Below are 21,905 nucleotides of genomic sequence, written 5' to 3' on the forward strand. Positions count from 1 at the left end.
CTTTATCAATAAGGAAACAGAGGCACAGAGATGTCAAGTAATTTGCTCAAGAAGCCACAGTTAATAGGAGGTAAAGCTAGGATGTGAACGCAAGCAGTATGGTTCTAGACCCTATACTTTTATAGAAGTATAATAGGTAAAATATATAGAAGTCCTCAATAAAGGCTTCTAGCTTCATGCAAATTCTATGTGAGTATGCAAATTCTACCTTCCATTCGCCTTCTTTCTTGCAGTCATCAAACACTGTTGCTTTTATCTCTGCAAAGAAAAAGAGAACTATTTAGGAATCTTAATCAACAGAATAACTACTCAAAATGTCCAAGATGGCTGGGGAAATATCAACTGGAATTGCTCGGCTACATAAAAAGCATATTCACTTGTTAAACTCGAAGTAAAAATCCAGTTTGCTTTAATACATAACCTATATGGTACATTTAAACTGTAATATATTTTTAATCTTTGAGAATAAAAATATTATTAAAAAGGCTAGGGACTTCCCTGGTGGCGCAGTGGTTAAGAATCCGCCTGCCAATGGCAGGGGACACGGGTTCAAGCCCTGGTCTGGGAAGGTCCCACATGCTGCGGAGCAACTAAGCCCATGCGCCACAACTACTGAGCCTGCGCTCTAGAGCCCATAAGCCACAACTACTGAAGCCAGTGCACCTAAAGCTCATGCTCCTTCACAAGAGAAGCCACGGCAATGAGAAGCCCTCGCACTGCAATGAAGAGTAGCCCCAACTCGATGCAACTAAAGGAAAGCCTGCACGCAGCAGCAAAGACCCAACGCAGCCAAAAATAAATTTTTTAAAAAAAGGTTAACATATTTAAAACATATTTAATTATATATTAATAAACATATTTATTATATAATTTAAACATATTTAATTATATAAACATATCTGGAAAATATTTCTGAAAGTAGTATCTGACTTGGTTTTTCCTATTTACTTAAATCCTAAGTAAACAAGATGAAAACAAGAAACTGGGACTTCCCTGGTGGTCCAGTGGTTAAGACTCTGCACTTCCACTGTAGGGGGCAAGGTTTGATCCCTGGCTGGGGAACTAAGATCCCACATGCCACCGTGGCCTGGCCAAAACAAAAACAAAAAACCCACAGGAATAGCCCTAACTGGCCCATTGCTAAATTACATCTGACAATCAAAACTAGATAAGTAAGTTTCTTCCTGATTTACTATAATTTTCAAAAATGTGTCACAGCATTAGGATACAAATATTCAGAATTTATTTATAATCAGTAAATATTTATTAATGTGTTCCTTGCAATGATTTTCAAAATTAATCTAAACATATATTTTAAATTACTAAATAAAATACACATAGGCAATTCACACAAATACCTGTTATTCTACTTTGTAAGATAAAAATTTCCCACATTTAATGTTTTATTAATTCTCAGTTAACTTTGAAAACTGTAGTAATGTAACACATAAAATACAATTAAATGTAAATTACAGTAACTCTTGTTTTTCATAAATTCTTTTTTTAAATTTATTTATTTTGTTTACTTTTATTTTTGGCTGTGTTGGGTCTTTGTTGCTGCACGTGGGCTTTCTCTAGTTGCAGCGAGCTGGGGCTACTCTTTGTTGCAGTGCGTGGGTTTCTCATTGCGTTGGCTTCTTGTTGTGAAGCACGGGCTCTAGGCACGCGGGCTCAGTAGTTGGGGCTCATGGGCTCTAGAGCACAGGCTCAGTAGTTGTGGCGTATGGGCTTAGTTGCTCTGTGGCCTGTGGGATCTTCCCAGACCAGGGCTCGAACCTGTGTCCCCTGCATTGGTGGGCAGATTCTTAACCACTGCACCACCAGGGAAGCCCCATTAATTCTTGATAATGAGATACTTATATAATTCATTTAAACTTTTCTATTTCTTAATTTATATTTAAGTTAATGCTTTTGGAAATTTACCAACAAGTTTTTGGCACCATGTTAAAAAATGACATGTCCAAGCAGAGGGTATATTTAATAAGGGTTACTGATACTCATCATAAGAATTGTGATCTGAAAGGTTTTATTGTGATTGAGAAGGTGTGAAAGTGTTAAGATATATTGAGGCTTATATATGTTTGTTGGGAAGATTATGATGTTATATAAGATTTATGGCAAAAGCCTGAAGTATTTAACCATAATTTAAGCCTAAAGCAGTGGATTCTGGTATTCTACAGGCAAAGAGGAAGGATTTTCTCAAGTAGCACTGAGGCACTGAAACATTATGGTACTTCCCTTTCTAAGCTTGCTTTATTCCTGTATACCTAAAACAAGCTGAAAATCAAAGACATCTTGCTAATTTTTGCCGAATTTATGTCTTTCTCTTAAGAAATGAATGCTCATGGAATTTATGATGGAACAGACTGAACAGCTCCCTAGCCAAATTCATTACAGTCTTTACCACCTTAGAAACTGCACTGTCATATATGGCAGAAACTAGTCACATGTGGCTACTGAGCACTTGAAATGTGGTTAGCCCGAACTGGGATGTCCTGCAAGTATAAAATACACACCAGATTTCAAAGACTTAGTACAAAAGGAAATTTAAAATATCATTTTGTATGTTGATTACATGTTTCAATGATAACATTTTGGATAGATCAGGTTAAACAAAGTATATTTTAAAAATTAATTTCATGTTTCTTTTTACCTTTTTTTTTTGATTTGGCTATCAGAAAACTTTAAGTAACATATGTGGCTTGCCGTTATTTCTAACTAGAATCTGAGGATACCTTAGAATCTGAGGATACCAAGCCAGTCAGTGTTAGCATCTCAAAAATAAATGATAAAGAGATAACTAGTTTTGTGGACAGAGATTAGGGGCATACATGAAAAGTGATGTGGTTACAGGTAAAATGTGTTTGGAGGAGTCAAAGGAAATCACATCAACTAATATTACAGAACTAAAAAGGTATTTCCTCTAATTATTAATGAGAATTATTTAACCTTATAATCCATTTCTCTTGCACCCTAAATATGGATACATCCCAAGATTCAATTCTCTTACTTTTGCTCTGCTTGCTCTATACTCTTCCTCAGAGACCATACTCATCATCAAAGTTTCCTCTAACAGATCTGCCCTTTAATTTTCCCCCCAACTTTATTGAGATATAATTAACATATAACATTTTGTAACTTTAAGGTATACAATGTGTTGATCTGATACACATATACTGCAATATAATTACCTCTGTAGTGTTAGTTTACACCTCCATCACCTCACATAATTACCATTTCTTTTTTGGGGTGAGAACATTTAAGATCTACTCTCTTAGCAACCTGCAATTATATAGTACAGTACTGTTATCTATAATCACGATGTTGTGCATTAGATCCCCAGAACTTACTCATCTTCTAACTGGAAGTTTGTACTCTTTGACCAACTTCTCCCTATTTCCCCCTAACCCACAGGAATCCTTCAATTTTCCACAAATCCTTATCTCTCCTTGGACTTCTTTCCATTACACAATACAGGTTTAAGCACCTATGTGCCTCAAATTGAGATTAAGTGCCCTAAAAACTGCTCTAGACTTCTCCATTTCTATGAGTTTTATCGTCATCTTCTTAGTCATAGTCTTCGGCTATTTCCTCTTTCCTCCATTTCTAATCATTAGGCTGTACTGACTGTTCATTCCGGTGACTGCCGCTGTCACCAGCATTGCCTTGATTCTCATCGTCTCTCATTGAACTACTGCAATAATCTCCTGTCTGGATTTCCTGCTTTCTAACTCCAACCCCTTTACCTTTTCCAATCCATTTTTCACACTGTTGTCAGAGTCATCTTCCTGAGGCACAGCCCTGTTATATCAATACCCACCTCAAAATTCCCTCAAATGCTCACTGTTATCTACAGAATAAAATCTAGACTCTTACTATTCAACATCCTCCATCAACTGGCCTCCACCTAATCGCTAAATTAATCTCCCACCAGTCCAGATGGTACCCAATTAATGACCTATTAATACCAATTACTCTATCTTTGCTCCTTCTGTTTCTCCTATATATAAAAGGAAATGTATTTAAAACTGTAACACGAAAGAGGATGTGAAAACACTGAAAGGAAAAATAAAAGGAGAACTAACAAAGTAGTGTATAGCATCAGCAATGCCAAGGTATACTTGCACAACTATCTTTAATCACAGAGAAACTAATAAACCTGATAAAAATGCAAGAAAAACTGATTTGCCTGGAAAACAGGAAATTAACAGGTAAGAATCTTTATAAAGGTAATCCCAGGGGCCTGGGACAGAGGTAAAAGTAATACTCATTACTAGTCGAATAAAAACAGATTGACCTGCGCTTCCCTGGTAGCGCAGTGGTTAAGAATCCACTTGCCAATGCAGGGGACACATGTTTGAGCCCTGGTCCGGGAAGATCCCACATGCCACAGAGCAGCTAAGCCCGTGCGCCACAACTACTGAGCCTGCGCTCTAGACCCCACGCGAGCCACAACTACTGAAGCTCGCACGCCTAGAGCCTGTGCTCCACAACAAGAGAAGACACCGCAATAAGAAGCCTGAGCACCGCAACAAAGAGTAGCCTCCACTCGCCACAACTAGAGAAAGCCTGCACACAGCAACGAACACCCAACTCAGCCAAAAATAAAAATAGATAAAATAAATAAATTAAAAACAAAAAACAGATTGACTTGTTCATGGGAAAGACCACTTAGGGCTTTCAAGGTTTATTGTTTAAAAATTTTATGAAACGGACTTCCCTGGTGGTCCAGTGGTTAAAACTCTGCCTTCCAATGCAGGGGGTGTGGGTTCGATCCCTGGTTGGGGAGCTAAGATCCCACATGCCTCGTGCCAAAAAACCAAAAAACATAAAACAGAAGCAATATTGTAACAAATTCAATAAAGACTTTTAAAAAAATGGTCCACATCAAAAAAATCTTAAAAAAAAAATTTATGAAACAATATGAACAATATGAAAGCTGAAGACTAGTATATAAGACCACCTAAATATATACAAAGGCAAATATTAAAGCAATTATTTCTAGGTAGAAATTTAGTAAATTCTATATTTATTCTTCAAGCAAATACTTTACAATTAAAAGTCTGAAGGGGGACTTCCCTGGTGGTCCAGTGGTTAAGAATCCACACTCCCAATGCAGGGGGCCCGGGTTCCATCTCTGGTCAGGGAACTAGATCCCACATGCTGCAACTAAAAAAGATCCCGCATGTGGCACCAAAGACCCCGAGTACCGCAACCAAGACCCGGCGCAGCCAAATAAATAAATATTTTTTTAAAAACCAACAAACAGCCTGAAGTGTTCCTCTCTTAAACATAAGGGTGTAAAGGTAAAAAGCCACCACTATAAAATTGCTTGATGGCAATGTAAGTCAGAACAGTAGTTACTCTGGGGGAAAGGGTGGAATTTGGCCTTAGAAGAGTTATGGGGTGCTTGGAAACATTCCATACCTCAATCTAGGTGGTAGTTACATGAATAAAAATTTATCCATCTGGGACTTTCCTGGTGGCGCAGTGGTTAAGAATCTGCCTGCCAATGCAGGGGACACGGGTTCGAGCCCTGGTCCAGGAAGATCCCACATGCCGTGGAGCAACTAAGCCCGTGTGCCACAACTACTGAGCCTGTGCTCTAGAGCCCGTGAGCCACAACTACTGAAGCCTGCGCGCCTAGAGCCTGTGCTCCACAAGAGAAGCCACCACAATGAGAAGCCCGCACATCACAACAAAGAGTAGCCCCTACTCGCCACAACTAGAGAACGCCCACGCACAGCAACGAAGATCCAATGCAGCCAAAAATAAATAAGGACTAATAGCTAACTAATAAGGACCTACTGTATAGCACAGGGAACTCTACTCAATACTCTGTAATGACCTATATGGGAAAAGAATCTAAAAAAAAAAAAGTGTATATACATATATGTATAACTGATTCACTTTGCTGTACGCCTGAAACTAACACAGTATTGTAAATCAACTATACCCCAATAAAAAAAAAATTAAAAAAAAAATTTATCCATCTGCACATTTAGCATTAGTGCACTTTACGCTAGCATTATACTTAATGAAAACTTTAGGAACAAGAAAATGACTTCCTTTCAGCACTGTTCTAGTAAGTCCCCAAAATGCTGATGACTGCTGTTTGAGAAGGAGGAAAAAAAACCTTTCAGCTTTAGTAGCTCACCACTGCTACAGCATGTCTGAACAATTTAGCTCCAACCTACCTTTTAGTCTTCATCCCCCTATTTCTTGCAACAAATACTCTGTACTCAAACAAAAGGAATTATTCCCTCTTCCATAAACGATCACATACTTTCACATCTTTGGGTCTTGGCTCAGATTTCCCTGTCTGGCAAAATCCTACTACCTTTCACTGTTACCTCCTATTTGGAGTCTTCCCTGATCCACTCGCAGAGAGGAAATAATTCCTTTTTCTTCTCTTCTCCCATGAAACTTCTTCATGCTGCTAATATAGCACTTAGTACCTATGTACCTGTCTCCTCCCACTGAATTGTAAACTCCAGGAGGTCAAGGAGTATGCACCTAGAATAGTGGGCAGCACAGGGTAGTCAATAAATACTGATTTAAAAGAATACATGACTGCAAATATCCAAAAAGTAAAAGAAGAGAATTTTGCTCAACAAGATAAAGAAGTGACCAGAATGAAAAAAGACATAAAACAAAGATAATTGATTAAAACAAAAAACAAAAATATATTTTATACATGCCTATATTTGCATAAATAAGTTCTCAAGGAATTTATAAGAAACCTGAGTGGTTGTCTCTGGAAAAGGAGTCTGGGGTCTCGGTAGGGATGAAGATTAATTTTATTTTACAATCTTTTCTGTTATCAAAATTTTTTGCCACATCAAGGTATTTAACAATGATTAAAATTGTTAATTACAAAGATTTCGAAGGAGGAGGAAAAAGTTATGTTAATGTTAACTGTTTAAAAAAAGGAAGTCACAAAATGACAAATAATAAAAAATATATCTGAAGCTATATAAGGTCTAGAAGAAAAATGTGAAAAAAACCCAAAAAGCTTATGACTTAATGTGTAAAGAATTGGCTTAGATAAATACATTCTGATTACTTTTATTTGTAATTTTACTAGGTTCATTTTCTCTAACGTTTCCTCTAAAATATACAAGGTGAATTACAGACATTAGACTATTGCTTATAGACAAGAAAGAAAACAGGCTATACTGAATAAGGAAAAAAACGTCATAGGTGGCTTCAACTTGCTTTATGGTCGATTTAATTATTATCATTTTGCTGTGCGTTTTTCAAATAAAGTTCATCAAATTTTTATTTAAAATCTTTTATCAGTGATATTTTTATTACCATTCTCCCCCTGTAGCAAAAAGTGGCAAATGAGCAATACCAAGCACTAGAAACTTTTACTGATTTTAAGTACGGGAATTAGTTTTGTAAATAAATGTAGCCCTTTGCATTCAAATATTAAATTTTTAAAAGGGGTTTTAATGTGGTCCCTAAAGGCTGATTCCTTCTCATGTTTTAAAAGGGGTTTTAATGTGGTCCCTAAAGGCTGATTCCTTCTCATGTTTTGTGGTCCCTAAAGGCTGATTCCTTCTCATGTTTTAGGTCTCAGCTCAAATGTCACCTACACAGAGAAACGTTTCCTGATCCACCTACCTGGACCAGTCCCTTTCTATATATAGATATCACAGACTGAAATAATCAAGTTTATTCTTTGTTTACATACTTATTTTCTATTATTCCCCACTTGAATGCAAGATTCAAGAAGGCTGGGAACTTGTCTGCCTTCTATTGCTGTATTCCCATAGGAATTCAATAATATTTATTGAATAATGGGGGAAAATTACAAAACTGATCTACTGTTTTCTTTTCCCCACTGCTTACTTTTCACAAGCATTATTATCCATTGCATTCTGCCAGGGCCTGTTTGGAATTTAAAGCTCTAGAAGAGGGCTTCCCTGGTGGTGCAGTGGTTAAGAATCCGCCTGCCAATGCAGGGGACACAGGTTTGAGCCCTGGTCCGGAAAGATCCCACATGCCGCGGAGCAACTAGACCCGTGTATCACAACTACTGAGCCCATGCACCACAACTACTGAAGCCCATGCGCCTAGAGCCCGCGTTCCGCAGCAAGAGAAGCCACTACAAGGAGAAGCCCTCGCACGGCAACCAAGAGTAGCCCCCGCTCACTACAACTAGAGAAAGCCCACACATAGCGACGAAGACCCAACGCAGCCAAAAATAAAATAAATTAAAAAAAAAAAAAACCACGAATCTACTTTCTACTAATCTCTATAGATTTGCCTATTCTGGACATTTAATATGAATGGAGTCATACAATATGTGGTTCTTTACAACTGGCTTCTTTTCATTTGGCATAATGCTTCAAAGGATCATCAATACTGTAGCATGTTTCAGTACTTCCTTCTTTTTTATTGCCCAATAATATCCCATTGTATGGACATAACCACATGTTATTTATCCATTCACCAGTCCATGGACATTTGGGTTGTTTTTGACTTTTTGTCTATTAAGAATTATGCAGCTATGATAATAGATGTATCAGCTTTAACATCTGTTAAAGAGATAGTAATTCTTATTGTTTTGATATTTGTAAAGAATAGTGCTTGGCACAGAGTTATGTTCAAAAAACATTAATTCCCTTCTCCCTACTTTACAGGTAAATTGAAGGTTAAGTTATTTATCTTTCTAACCTGACCTAACTATACTATCTTCACCCCAGCAAAACCTTTTCCCAGTCAAATATATAATTCTCCTACCTCTGAGGAGATTCCTCCATCATTTCTTTCAGACTTTGTCATCTTTTGCTAACAGAACTCAGAGGCTCCCACTTCTCTTTCTCTCTCTAATTAAACTAAGTATTGAATGAATATCATCTTATCTTTTAGTTATGTTCCTATTGCCACAAAAATTCGAAGAACTATTTTTTTTAATCTGTATAACACTTCCTTCCATTCAGTGTCCCCTCTTCTTTATCTTACACTCTATGTGGGTATCCTGGTGCTACCTCAAGTTAACAGCACAAGACGGAAATTTTGTTACCTGTAAACGCTCCCTCTTGCCTAGTTTCCATGCTATCAATACCGAGGTTACTATCATTAACCTTTTTTTTCTGATAAATGCTGATGTTAAGGACCATCTTGGAAATTATACAACACAATTCATTACCCATTTTCATATAAATGTATTTAAATGCCACTGTGATTTTAAAACATTACCAAACCTTAAAAGGGACCCATGTAAATTCTGAAAAACAAAATGCTAACCTTATAATTATCCAATTAAAAAAATACTTTCATAACTTTTTTTCCCCTTCTATTTACACCCTTGTTTTTAGTATGTTAAGCAGTATGCCAGTTACCGATTTGGAGTTTTAATTTTACACCGGAACTCTGTGACTCCCATAATTTTGTTAACTCAGTCACTATTTCTGTTCCTTGCTCAACAAGCTGGAGCCAGAAATACTAATTAGATGTTACCTCTTTCCCCTACTAGACCAGAATTACTTTGAGCCCAGCAATGCCAAACAATGATGGTTCTTCCTGTTTGGCGGTTTCATTCCTTCTCTAAGCTGGCAGACCTAGGTTTGGAGTGATATTTATGAAAGTCGTAGATGATACAGCAGAATGGCAAAATATCAGTAACCAATAAGTATTATAGTACAGTCCTAGCAGAAAGGAGTGGCTCCGAGAGTGAAAGGAAGAGGTGAAGGTGCAGATTTGCCCCGAGATTTAATCATTCCGATGGTCCCTTCTCAAGAACTCTTTAGAAAGTGGGTTCTTCTAGAAGGGAAGAAGGGTGTGTTTAACAGTGAGGTTTTCTTTTTGTTTTTTTAAAGGACAAGCATTGTAAAGTACGGTTAGTAAAACTCTCGCTGATACTAAGACGAATAAGCAGAGTAAGCAGTCCTGGAAAACTCAAGTGTGGGGAGAAGGGGAGGGGCGGGATAGAGAAACACAGCGCTCAGACTGTCTCGCGTGGAGAGACATCGCCGACTGGTGGGGCCCCGGCGGCAGCGCGAGCGAGGATCCGCGCAGGGGCCGCCGGCGGAAAAGCCGGGCCCGGGGCCGCTCACGCAGGGCGGGGTTTCGGGGCCAGAGCCCGGCCGAGCCCAGCCCAGAGGATGCCGGACGCCTGCGAGAAGGCCGCGTCCTCCCGCACCCCGCCCATCGTTGGTGCTGCCAGAACGAGGGCTGCGAAGGAAAGCAGGAAGAAGTGCTAACATGGACGTGGGAGCCAAAGCAACGAGTGCCCGTGGCGGCTCCCCAAGAGACTGCTGGTCTGGGGCAGGAAAGCAAGGCCCGGCGCCGCGGCCTCCTGGCCTTCCCTCTCTCAGCCCCTGCCCCACCGCACTCACTCTGCCACACGATGCTTTTCAGCCCCCGGTCCGTCACCGGCGGCGCCATCTTCCCAAACACCGCCGAGGACCAGCCGCCGCCTCCCACTCGCAACCCACCTCAGCTGTTAGAGGGGGTTCGGGCGGGCCCCGCCCGTCGCTGAGGAGAAGGCCCCGCCCACACGCACGGGCCGCGCCCTCCGGTGACGTCACGGGCGTCCGTAAGGGGATTCCCGCCCACCCCTGGACTGAGGCTGCGCAGTGCGGGTGGAATCTCCTTGGGCAGTTGCGCGCCCTCTAGCGGGAGGCTGTCAACCGAATTTCGACGTCTTGGGACGTCAGAAAGCGAAAGCGTACCGATGGATTTTGAGCTAATACCATTTTAAGAAATCCCGAATTCACGCATACGATTCATGAAAAAGGAAGGGATCCTTCGCTTTACAAAAGAGTTCTTCACTTTGCGAAGCGGCTTGCAGTAGACTCTTCACTCAGTCAGCTACCGAATAGAAAATTTAGCCTCCCAAAAGTTTATTTTATTCATTTTTCAAGGACATAATCATTGTATAGAACTAAGAGGTGCCGTCCACTGTGCCCAGAACTCTGCAGGCCTTTCAGGAAAGTCAAAGAAAGGAGACCCACTAATGAAGAATTGAAAATCTAATTAGCTCAATTCCTGGCATGCCGAAGGAAGTCAAAAACTGGTTGAAGTAGCGAATGCCTTAATGGTGACAATATACACAAATGAACCAATAAAATAATAATTATTCAACAAACATAAATTCATGTGGGAGGGGCTATCAATGCTTTAGGATTTAAAAGAAGGGAATTATTGCTGATTCACAAAGGAGGTGATTGGAGCTCAGACTTGGAAAGTTTAGGCAGAGATCTATTTCCTGACATGCTTCTTTTGAGACTTGAAATCAAGGCAATCATAGGGGAACTCCCGGGCGGTCCAGTGGTTAGGACTCCCTGCTTTCACTGCCGAGGGAGTGGGTTCAATCCCTGGTCCGGGAACTAAGATGCCGCAAGCTACGTGATAAAAACAAAAACAAGTAGTCAATCATGAATTAAAAGAGTTTAGTTGCTGAGAACCGCTCCCCCCAACTGTAACATAACCATCGTATACTGGTGGAAAGTAGACTTTCCCACACCCATTTGCAAAGAACCAATGGTTCAAGTCGGTCACATAGGGAAGTGCAAATGGTTAGTCACTACTAGTAATAACAATGGCTAACATCTGAGGGCTTACTATATGCCAGGCACGACGCTAAGTGGATTCTCTCACTGATCCTCAAAGCAACCCTTACAGACAAGGAACCTAAGGCTTAGTGAAGTTAAGTAACTTGCCAAGGATGCACAGCTAGTGGTGCAGTGGGAACGAGAAATCAGGCTTGAGCTACGCAGAAAGCAATAGGGCAGTCTGTGGGATAACTGGCAATTTTTGCTTTTTAGCTTTTTAGGAGAGAGAAGGAGAATGAAGAATAAAAACAGCCATAAAATGGGTTCAAGCAAAACCTATGGCATGAATGGTTTTTCCATGTAAGTCTTGTATGGGCCAAGCTGGAGCTCTGGCCTCTTTCAAACGTATTTTGAATGGACTTAGGTGGTCAGAATTTTAAACAAATGCACACATTACATTCCTCTCCCTTTTCAATTTTAAATCAGATTCTACTTAGTATACCCGGGTTGAGGGCCCAGGGATAAGAAAAAGACAAAGTACAGACTCACTTTTCTAAAATGGAGCTCTTTGCCCTAGAGGGTCAAACCAAGACAGAAGAGTGATGTGGGTGGAAATGCCTCCATCTTCTACCCTTGAGGAGAATGACCAGGTGCCATGGGATAACAAAGAAAGGTCCTTCTGGGTTGGAAGTTTGACTTGGGTCACATGGGGTATAGCTGTGACTCATGCCCCTGAAGGCCAGATTGCAAGGTGGCAGTGTGAAATAGTGGAGCAAATGTGGGTGTTAGCAGCATATAGACATGGGTCCACAAACCCTGGCTTTGCCTCTAATTAATAGTGTGACTTGAAACACTCCAGTGTCATTGCATTTATTTGTTGAATGTGAGTATATCTCAAACTTCACAACAACCCAACAAGATGATAATCTTTATTGCCATTTTACAGATGTGAAAACAGATTCAGAGAAGTTAAATCACGTAAGACCTCAAGATGGCTCCAAAACCATTGCCCTTTCCGTCGTACCACATTGCCTAACCTCACTTGCTCCCCTAGTTTCACATAACCTCCCTGAGCTGTCTCTCTAGTCTCCTTTAGTTGTTTTGCCTAAACAGATTGAACAAGGAATTTGAATTCCCTGAACACGACACAGCAGAATGGAAGGTAAAATCCACCAACGCTGGTCAGAGATGAAAAATCTGCTTTGCATAATTTGTAGAGCTGATAAACAGCTACAATGATCGAGGGCTGAATGTAAAAGCTCTTGAGTTAGGGCAGATCACTCTCTCACCATCCTATTCCCAGGTCTTCTTCTCTAATAATTTATCACTTAATCATGATAACCCAGAGAAATATTTTCCATAAAAATATCATGGATTAGCAGGTCTGATCAATGGCCCCCTGATAATTTGTGTTTCAACTGGTTAGCTGTGAGAACATGGATGAATTCCTTGACCTTTCTGGGTCTCAGTTTTGTTATATGTATAAAGGAATAATATTATTATCTAGCTCACAGGGTTGTTATGAGAATGAAATGAGTATGTGAAAAGCACTTAGAAGCATGTAGTATGTGCTACGTCCATGTTTTGATTTTATGTTCACCCAGTGGGGACCACACTGTCTTCTGTGGAATTCTGACCAAAGCAGCCCAGACTTAGATGCCTAGCTAAGTAGGCAGGCCATTTCATTTTCTGTGTTCTGGTATTTATAGGGTATGAGTGTACTGGTCCCAACCCCCTAGTGTCCTAGAACCAGGGATCCTGGCCTTCCATTTGGCCTTTGCCCTCGGCTCTTTGGCTGTTCCAGTCAGCCATGGACACAACTCTTTTCAGAGGGCACACCCTGCCAGCAACCGGGCTCAGCATGCAGTCTCACATGGGGCTCTGAACCACAGCCCAGAACGCTGCCTCAGTTCATGGTTGCCCTCACAGGGCATGGACCTACTCTGAACCCTCCAGATCTTCTCACCAATCTTTCCTCACATGCCACAGCCCTCTATCTTCTGTTAAGTTAATTAAACAAGGAGGCCATTAGACTGAGGTCGTTCTCATACCTTAGCTGCCTTCGTAAGCAAACAAAAACCTAAATCTGTAAGGGTCTCGAGGTTAAGAAATCAAAATCTAAGGACAACCAATCACAAACAGCCAACTAGGGTTTCCCAAATAAGGCAACCACTGTAGCTATATAGCTATTGGCCATAGCTTTAGAGCCAATCAAATAATATCCTTGCTTTGCTTCTGCCTCTTCTCAATAAAAGCCCCACCACCACCAACCCCTGCCCCCAGCACCTGTCAGTGGAGCGCTCCTAACCATTTCTGTTTTGGTGCTGCTGAATTTGAATCAATTTCTCCTCAAATAAACTCTTAAAATTTTTAATATGCCTCAGTTTATCTTTTAACACGTCTCAGCTTCCCATCACTGAAATGTTGCTTCAAGGAAGAACTCACCAAGGCAAGCCTTTTAAGGTTCCCAAACCTGGCTGCATGTCAGAATCACTTGGTGAGTTTGTTAAAAATATAGATTCCCAGGCCTGGTCCCAAACCTGCTGGGTTAGAAACTCCAGGGGTGGTACCCAGAAATCTATATTAAGTAATGGGTTCCCCAATTGATGTCAATACACCTAGCCCGACTCCTGTTCAGACACTGGTATTTAGGAACAAAAGTGAACTAAAACTCTGCCTTCCTCTGTGTGTGCTCTGTGACACAGCAAATTCCATTTTTCGGGATCTGTGTCTTTGTCTATGTCCTTTTCAAGTGCAGTTGCTCTGGGGAGTATCTCTCATCAGTCTTACACAGAAAGGGAAAGCAGACATAGAAAAGGAAGTTTGCTGCTCCCTCCTAGTGTACCTCAAGCCTAATTCCACGCTCCAGTTCCCTCTGGGCAGAGTTTTATGGCTGTTCCTAACAACAGACGTTCTTAGTTCCACAGCTATGCTTCTGGGGAGTAAACACTTTAGTTACGTGTGTGTTACACAAGTCCTACTCGCACTATCTTTTAATAAGGTTACTGGCATTTGAAGGACAAAATTTTTTTAGGTACAACAGATTTATATTATATATCATTGCCTTTTCTCTCCAAAGATTCAAAAAAAAAAAGCAGTTAGAGTGTAAGCGGGGGATACAGCCAGCAAGACTGATGGTCCTTCCCTATGTCACTCTGCCACCGTTTGAGGCTCCGGTCCTGGCTGTCCCTCCATCTGAAATCTTTGCTCATTCAAAAACATGACCACAGTCCTTCCAGCAACAGGCCAACAGCTCTGCTTTCCCAGACACACACACAGAGGTCTCATCACACGATGCTTTGGCTTGGCGAAGGCTGCAAGTGGCTCAGCTTCCTCCTAACTTGAGCTGAGGGTGTTTGTTACTACAGGTGGCCCTGGCAGCTGCTGCTATCCAACCTCGGCCAAAGTCCTGGTGGAGGTTCGTCTTGGGTGAGCGCTGTCTATGTGTGGTGGCTTGATTTCGACTTCTCTGGGAGTGGACGTGTCCAACTCTTGAATGGCTAGATCACCGCACATCAAGTGCTGGGGTCGATGAAATGCTTATGAAGTGGGTGTGCTGAAGTCTGTAGTATGTCTGGATGTGAAATCTCAAAGAATTTCTGCTAAGCAGAACTTTCACATTTCCAGGACTTTCCCAGTGTGCTGGCTCACTCTGGCAGCCTTCCAGAGGACTTTCTTGATTCATTTCTCTACTGAGTCCTCTCCGCAGCCGATCTTGAACTCCTGTGCAGGTGAGGACACACCTTCCTGCAGGAAGTGGAGCTAGGGTGGTTCTTCTAAAGGCTAAAAGGGCTTGTCCTATCCTAGAGGCATTTTGTACTCTAATAGATCTTTTCCATCTCTAATCACACTAACAATTGAGGAAACTCTGCAAAAGATATGGGAAGAATTTTTTTAAGGCAAAGCAAAAAAAAAACTTTGCCTTTGAATCATACCATTTCAATTTAAATTACTCACTAGTCGTCTCTGCTTTTATCCATGATTCACTATGTCACTCCGCATTTCTCTTCCCTCTGTAAATCACTGAAAAGGCAAAGAAGGGAAGAAGTGAAATGCATTAAATTTGCAGACATTTTCTTAAATTAAAAAGCCCTTAAATGTCTCTGAGGTTCAGATTACCATTTTGATTTGAAATGCTATTTTTGCAGCACTTCACAGAAAATAAACAGAAAATTAAGAGAATCTGAACTGTTCAAAGGGCAAGAAGAAACTGACCAGCAGGTTCTAACTAAGCAGGGTGTTCTCTCTCCTGCTTGATGAAATGAATCCTCCCCAAGAGTCTCTTTGAGCTCAGATTACTGACCCAGGACAAAGAACTTTCCTCTCCACCCCCAGTCCTTTTATTAATTGAGCTTACTTTGGGCCTGTCATTGTGTCCTACAATTTATATCTCCTTTAATCTTCATAACATCTTATGAGGAGTTTTTTCCAATTTTCAGATGAGGAAACCTATACTTAGAATTGAAGCAAGTTGCCTCAGGGTAAGGGATAGTGGCCAAATTTGAACCCAGATCTGTCTCTTAAAAAAAAATCCATTCATGCTGTTGAAAAGCTTTAGGATAATCCAAGAGTCAAGCAAGACCAAAAGTCCTAGACAAAAAGATTCCCAAGGCTTCCCTTAGCATATCTGGAGGCCCCATGTAAGCCAGGGACCTCACCTGACTAGTCCTGTGTACAGAGAGGAGAAATGCTGAAATTGGAAGCAATTTAGAATCTCTCCCTTAATACAGTGAATTCTGTATGATGTAGAGGCCCCCAAATACTCATTTTTTGAGAGTCTTGCAGGATTTCTACAAGGATCTCCTTAAAGAGGGGGTCAGATCTCTTCAGGTTGAAGACTGAAACTTGCTAAGGAAGGGGGAAGCAACGATCAGGGCCAGCCCAGAGGGACAGAGGAAGGGGAGAGTAGTGACCTAGAGCAGTGTTTCTCAAACTTGGAGAGTCAGAATCACCTGGGAACCTGACAGAAACACGAAGGCCCAGGTCTTACCCACGTCAGCAGGCCTAGTTCTCTACATCCTTTATTAGCTCTCCAAGAGATTCTGATGCACACCAGAGTTTGAACACTACTGTCTAAGCAGTGATCCTCGAACTTGAACATGCATGTGAATCATCTGGGGATTTAGTAAATCTGGATGGGGCCTAAGATCGTACGTTTTGAACAAGCGTTCTGGTGATGCTGATGAACAGCAAGTTTTAAGAGTAATTGTTTTCAAGCATTTTTTTAAAAAAAGTATTGTGACTCTTTCTCTAACAAAATCTTAGGGAAGGGACTTCCCTGGCGGTCCAGTGGTTAGGACTCCATGCTCCCAATGCAGGGGGCACGGGTTCAATCCCTGGTTGGGGAACTAAAATCCTGCATGCAGCATGGCGTGGCCAAAAACAACAACAAAACAAAATCTTAGGGAAGACCAGAATACAATACACCACTCCTCACCTCTTAGGGGCCCCCAAGACACTTCTACTACCCCTCTGTGGCTCAGGGGAAACACTGATTTAAAATGGCCATAATACTGGAAATAGTTTCCAAGAATGCAGACCCAGGCCCATGTACATTTCACTGAAGACCAGGGCTTATGGTCATTAGTACTTCGGGAGTTTTTAAAAATAATTTTTAATAATTTAGAACTTTCCTCACAGTTTTTTTTTTTTTAACATCTTTATTGGAGTATAATTGCTTTACAGTGTTGTGTTAGTTTCTGCTGTATAACAAAGTGAAATCAAAAAGAGAAAAACAAAAACCGTATGCTAACACAGTTTGTTTTTAATAAGCCAGGTCTGTTTCCCTGTAGTCACTGGAAACAGAAACTCTTTAAAAATTAATAGGGATTATTCTTATTTCAGACCTGCAGGTGGGGCAAGAATTAGAAAGCATGTGTCCTGCTGTGCTCAGAGAAGTAGTAGACTGGGAGAGGAAATAGAGAACAGGCAGCGCAGAGAAGCATGTGTCCTGCCAGTGGAAGGAAGTGTCGGAGGGGAGCTGGCCCAGGCTGGGAGGCTGTCTGGTGGGCTTTACTGGTAGGAAGGCTTCATTTCCACTCACACTCTCTGAAGTCAGCCATGTCTGATTGTGTGTATGTGTATGTGTGTTTTTTCGTGTCCCGTCTGTACTTTGGGGTTGATAATATTCCCTGGGGGTTTTCCCACGACCCCAAATCAAGCAGGCCTTCCTCGTGAAGCAGTACATGCTACTTATTGGGTCAGCACACACAGCTCTGTGTGGTCATCTCCGTGGCCCCAGCCATGGGTAGCCTCTGTGGGGCACCCTGAATAGCCTAGACAGGATCAGCCATGAGCACACCTGAGTGGCAGTGAGGGTTATCTTTACTCCAGCTGCCCTTTCAGCACCCCTTTTCCTCTGCTGGCCATGTCCACCCATGCAAACTGGAAGCAGACATCCTAGCTCTCTGCAGGCTGTTAACAGATTCCAACAGCTGACTACTAAAAGTGAGGTCAGGTGCTTCCCTGGTGGCGCAGCCGTTAAGAATCCGCCTGCCAATGCAGGGGACACGGGTTCGAGCCCTGGTCTGGGAAGATCCCACATGCCGCGGAGCAACTAAGCCCGTGCGCCACAACTACTGAGCCTGTGCTCTAGAGCCCGTGAGCCACAACTACTGAGCCCACGTGCCACAGCTACTGAAGCCCGGGCACCTAGAGCCTGTGTTCCGCAACAAGAGAAGCCACCGCAATGAGAAGCCCGCGCACCGCAACAAAGAGTAGCCCCCACTCACCACAACTAGAGAAAGCCCGCGTGCAGCAACGAAGACCCAACGCAGCCAAAAATTAATTAATTAATTAATTAAAGAAAAAAAAAAAAAGTGAGGTCAGACCAGCAGTATTGGCGTCACCAGCATCACCCGGACCTTGTTCGTAGTGCAAAGTCTCAGATCTTTCCTACACCTACCAAATCAGAATCTGGTTTTAACAAGGCCCCAGGTGATTCGGATGCACAATAAGGTTTGAGAAGGTCTGCTCTAAAGCAGCAGTTCTCAGCCTTGGCTACACTACACTTTAGAATCACCCAAAGAGCTCTTAGAAACCCTGATGCCCAGACTTTACCCCAAACCAATTAAATCAGATTTTCTGGGGATAGAGCCCAGGCATCAATTACTCTTAAGCTCTCAAAGTGACTCAGTGTATAGCAGGGTTGGAAACCACTCTCTGAAGTGAGGGATGAAGCGGCTGCCTCTCTGAAACATATTTACATTTTCCTGTGGGACCCTGGAAGACTGAAAAAATTTCAGAATCCAAAGGAGTTCATCTCCACTGGTGGAATCTGAGGGGAGACTATCTAATAGGGGAGAAAATGTTATGGGAGAGGAGAGCAAGGACCCCTCACATCACAGAAAGAAAGCGTTTGCCTTTCTAATTGAAGTCAGCTTTTTTTTTTAATATCAAGGGCTGCATGAGCCTTTGTTGTTGGTGTTGTTGTTTTTAAATTTATTTTGGCTGCACCAGGTCTTAGTTGCGGCACACAGGATCTTTGTTGCGGCATGCGGACTTAGTTGCAGCATGCACGTGGGATCTAGTTCCCCCACCAGGGATCAAACCTGGGCCCCCTGCATTGGGAGTGCAGAGTCTTACCCACTGAACCACCAGGGAAGTCCCTGAAGAGTCAGCTTTGATCCTGACTTAAGTCACCTTAAAGAGCAACAAAAAAATTCCTTTCTACTGTATCCATGAGAAAAATGACTTACCCATTCCAAGTGTACTTCCAGAGCAGGTTACTGTAATAAATAAAAACACAAGTATTTAAAATACATTTATTGATGTATTTGAGATGGTGAAGATATAATTTAAGAAAGAATAATAGGAAAGTGAACCAAAGAATGAATAAGAATCAGCTTAGGGGATAAGAGAAGGAGATACCTGCTAACAGTATGAACTTGGACAAATTACTTGACTTTTCTGTGCCTCAGTTTATTTGTTAAGTGGTAAGAATAAGAATGCCAGCCTCGGACTTCCCTGGTGGCGCAGTGGTTAAGAATCTGCCTGCCAGTGCAGGGGACATGGGTTCGAGCCCTGGTCTGGGAAAATCCCACATGCTGCGGAGCAACTAAGCCCGTGCGCCACAACTACTGAGCCTGTGCTCTAGAGCCCACGAGCCACAACTACTGAAGCCCGTGCACCTAGAGCCCATGCTCCGCAACAAGACAAGCCACCGTAATGAGAAGCCTGTGCACCGCAACAAAGAGTAGCCCCCGCTTGCCGCAACTAGAGAAAGCCCACACACAGCAACGAAGACCCAATGCAGCCAAAAAAAAAAAAAAATGTCAACCTCATAGGGTTGTTATAAGGGTCAACTGAGTTAATACATGTAAAGCCCTTAGAATAGTGTCTGGCACACAGCACTCAATAAATATTAGTCATTATTATCATTTACAGTATCATCCTAATTATAGGATTAAGGCAGCATTGATATTGGAGAAAAAACACACACACACACATACACACACGCACACCAAAAAACAAAACCAAAAACTTCCCCCAGATGCATGGTGTTTACTAGGGAGACAGAGCAAAGGTAGATTCCTTAATTTGAGTCTAGACACCCAACCCTTACTAAAGTGAAATGGCTACAGGCTTGAGATAACACCCCACCAACGGTATTAGAGTTCCAACTAACAAACCATCAGAGGAATGACTCTCTAAGTTTTGAATTGTGAGTATGAAGTAGGAGAAAGAACAAAGACTTCCATCACTCACTTATTGGTTGTATAATCATAGACAAACACATACACTCTTTTATGCATTCTTTTTTAAATTTAAAATGTATTGGGCAACAGTTACACGCAAAGTACTGAGAGTCCAAGAGATTACCATTTAGCAGAAATAACACACATTCAACTCACAGTAATATGGTGTGGTGAAGATAAGAGTGAGGTGGAGTCATAAAGGAGGGAGACGAACTCAGACTATGAGAATTGGAGAAGACTTCAGAGAGGAGGGGGAGTTTGGGCTGGTGGAGTTCCCTTAGTTGAGGTGGGGTGGAAATCCAGGCAAAGAGAGGAGTGCTGCATTACCTCAGAAACATGATGTGCCATGGTGTGTGTGTGTGGCAAGGGCAGATGTGTGTGAATTGTTCCATGTGACTAGACTAGAGAATGGAGTCTTCTCAGGAGAGATGTTGCGGAATGAACCTAGAATTGTACTGTCCAATACAGTAGCCACTCACCACATGTAGCTATGAGCATTCCAAATGTGGCTACTCTGAACTGATATGCTGTATTAAATAAATGCACACAAGATTTTGAAGACTTAGTATAGAAAAAAATATATAAAATTTTTATATTGATTCCATGTTGAAAAGTAGAATATTTTGGATATATTGGATTAAAATTAACTAAAGTATACTATTAAATTAATTGCACCTATTTCTTTTTACCTTTTTAACATGGCTACTAGAAAATTTAAATTTTTTAGACTTGCATTAAATTTCTATTGGATAGTGCAGGCGTAGAAAGACAGATGGGGGACAGATTGTAAGGGACCTTAAATGCCATGCTCAGAGGATTGAATTTTATTCTATGGGGCAATAGAACATTTCTGAGGATTTTGAAGCATGAAAGAAAGACAGTTGGGTCAGTGTCCTAGAATGACAACTCTGGCAAGAGGGCAGGAGGACAGGACTGGTGTAGTAGTATAGGGGAGAGGTAGTAAGACCCTGAAATACTGAAGTAGCTATAAGAATGAAGAGAAGAATTTGGATTTAGAAGATGGTTTAGAAACCATCATGGAGTGAACAGGACAGGGCTGGGAGACTACTAAAACATGGAGAGTGAAGGAGAGGGAAGCTGACTCCTGGGTTTTCAGCTTGAGCACTTGAAACAAGGATGACAGAAGATCAAAAACTGCAGAAGATCAGAAATTCCTTTTGGCCTTGAGGAGTTGAAATGCCTGGGTCATATCTCTAAGTAGAGATAACACATTTGCATATGGATTTAGAGGTTAGAAGAAGAGAAGGGTTGCAGGTAGAGATTTGGGAGCCTCTGAGTCTCAGTCTGCTCATTTATATATTGGAGATAATAAAATCTGTTGAACCTACCTCATAGAGTTATTTTGAGCATTCAGTGAAATATTGAATATGAAAATGCTTGATAAATTTCAAAACATTATGCAAATATAGTGAAGTATTGTTGTTGACCTGTAGGCTCTTCTTCCTAAGAGCTCATCCTCAGCCCAACAACCTATTCCTGGCCCTTCCCATAGGGCCATGCTTTGGGCCAGCTTGTCCTCTGGACAAGATAATGAAAAAGCAAGGAATCAGGGCATGACAACCAAGGACAGCAAGAACACCCCCTGAAGAGGACCGGGCCTGGTTCCATCACCAGGAGCCATCTTGAACCTTCTTGTCACCAACCCATAATTGGAAATTTTAGATCCTGGTCATTAGTAAAG

At 41.6% G+C, this 21,905-nt stretch overlaps 2 protein-coding genes across 10 annotated transcripts in view; both read right to left on the bottom strand.

Annotated features, from left to right (window-relative positions):
* The window catches only part of STXBP3 (syntaxin binding protein 3), a 53,338-nt gene extending 42,820 nt beyond the window's left edge, over positions 1 to 10,518 (bottom strand). For all 3 annotated transcript variants that reach the window (XR_014242444.1, XM_082384650.1, XM_082384649.1), the window contains exons 1-2: positions 10,350 to 10,518; positions 209 to 258 (exon numbers count right to left, since the gene is read on the bottom strand). Coding sequence is in view for 2 of the 3 variants with exons in the window: in XM_082384650.1 (XP_082240776.1) it covers positions 209 to 258; positions 10,350 to 10,398 (99 nt within the window). In the remaining variant the exon portion in view is untranslated. The remainder of the gene's footprint in view (positions 1 to 208; positions 259 to 10,349) is intronic.
* An 824-nt stretch (positions 10,519 to 11,342) lies between these two features.
* FNDC7 (fibronectin type III domain containing 7) overlaps positions 11,343 to 21,905 on the bottom strand; it is a 36,772-nt gene continuing 26,209 nt past the window's right edge. For 2 of the 7 annotated variants that reach the window (XM_082384237.1, XM_082384235.1), the window contains 2 exons: positions 19,205 to 19,234; positions 11,343 to 15,530 (listed from right to left, as the gene is read on the bottom strand). In XM_082384237.1, the coding sequence (XP_082240363.1) occupies positions 15,499 to 15,530; positions 19,205 to 19,234 (62 nt within the window). In that variant the 3' untranslated portion in view covers positions 11,343 to 15,498. Of the gene's footprint in view, positions 21,743 to 21,905 lie in introns of all 7 variants that reach the window. The other 5 variants (XR_014242316.1, XM_082384236.1, XR_014242317.1 and 2 more) reach the window with 5 other exon arrangements.

The sequence above is a fragment of the Balaenoptera borealis genome (assembly GCF_965194805.1).
Source record: "Balaenoptera borealis genome assembly, chromosome: 1".
NCBI classification, from domain to species: domain Eukaryota; kingdom Metazoa; phylum Chordata; class Mammalia; order Artiodactyla; family Balaenopteridae; genus Balaenoptera; species Balaenoptera borealis.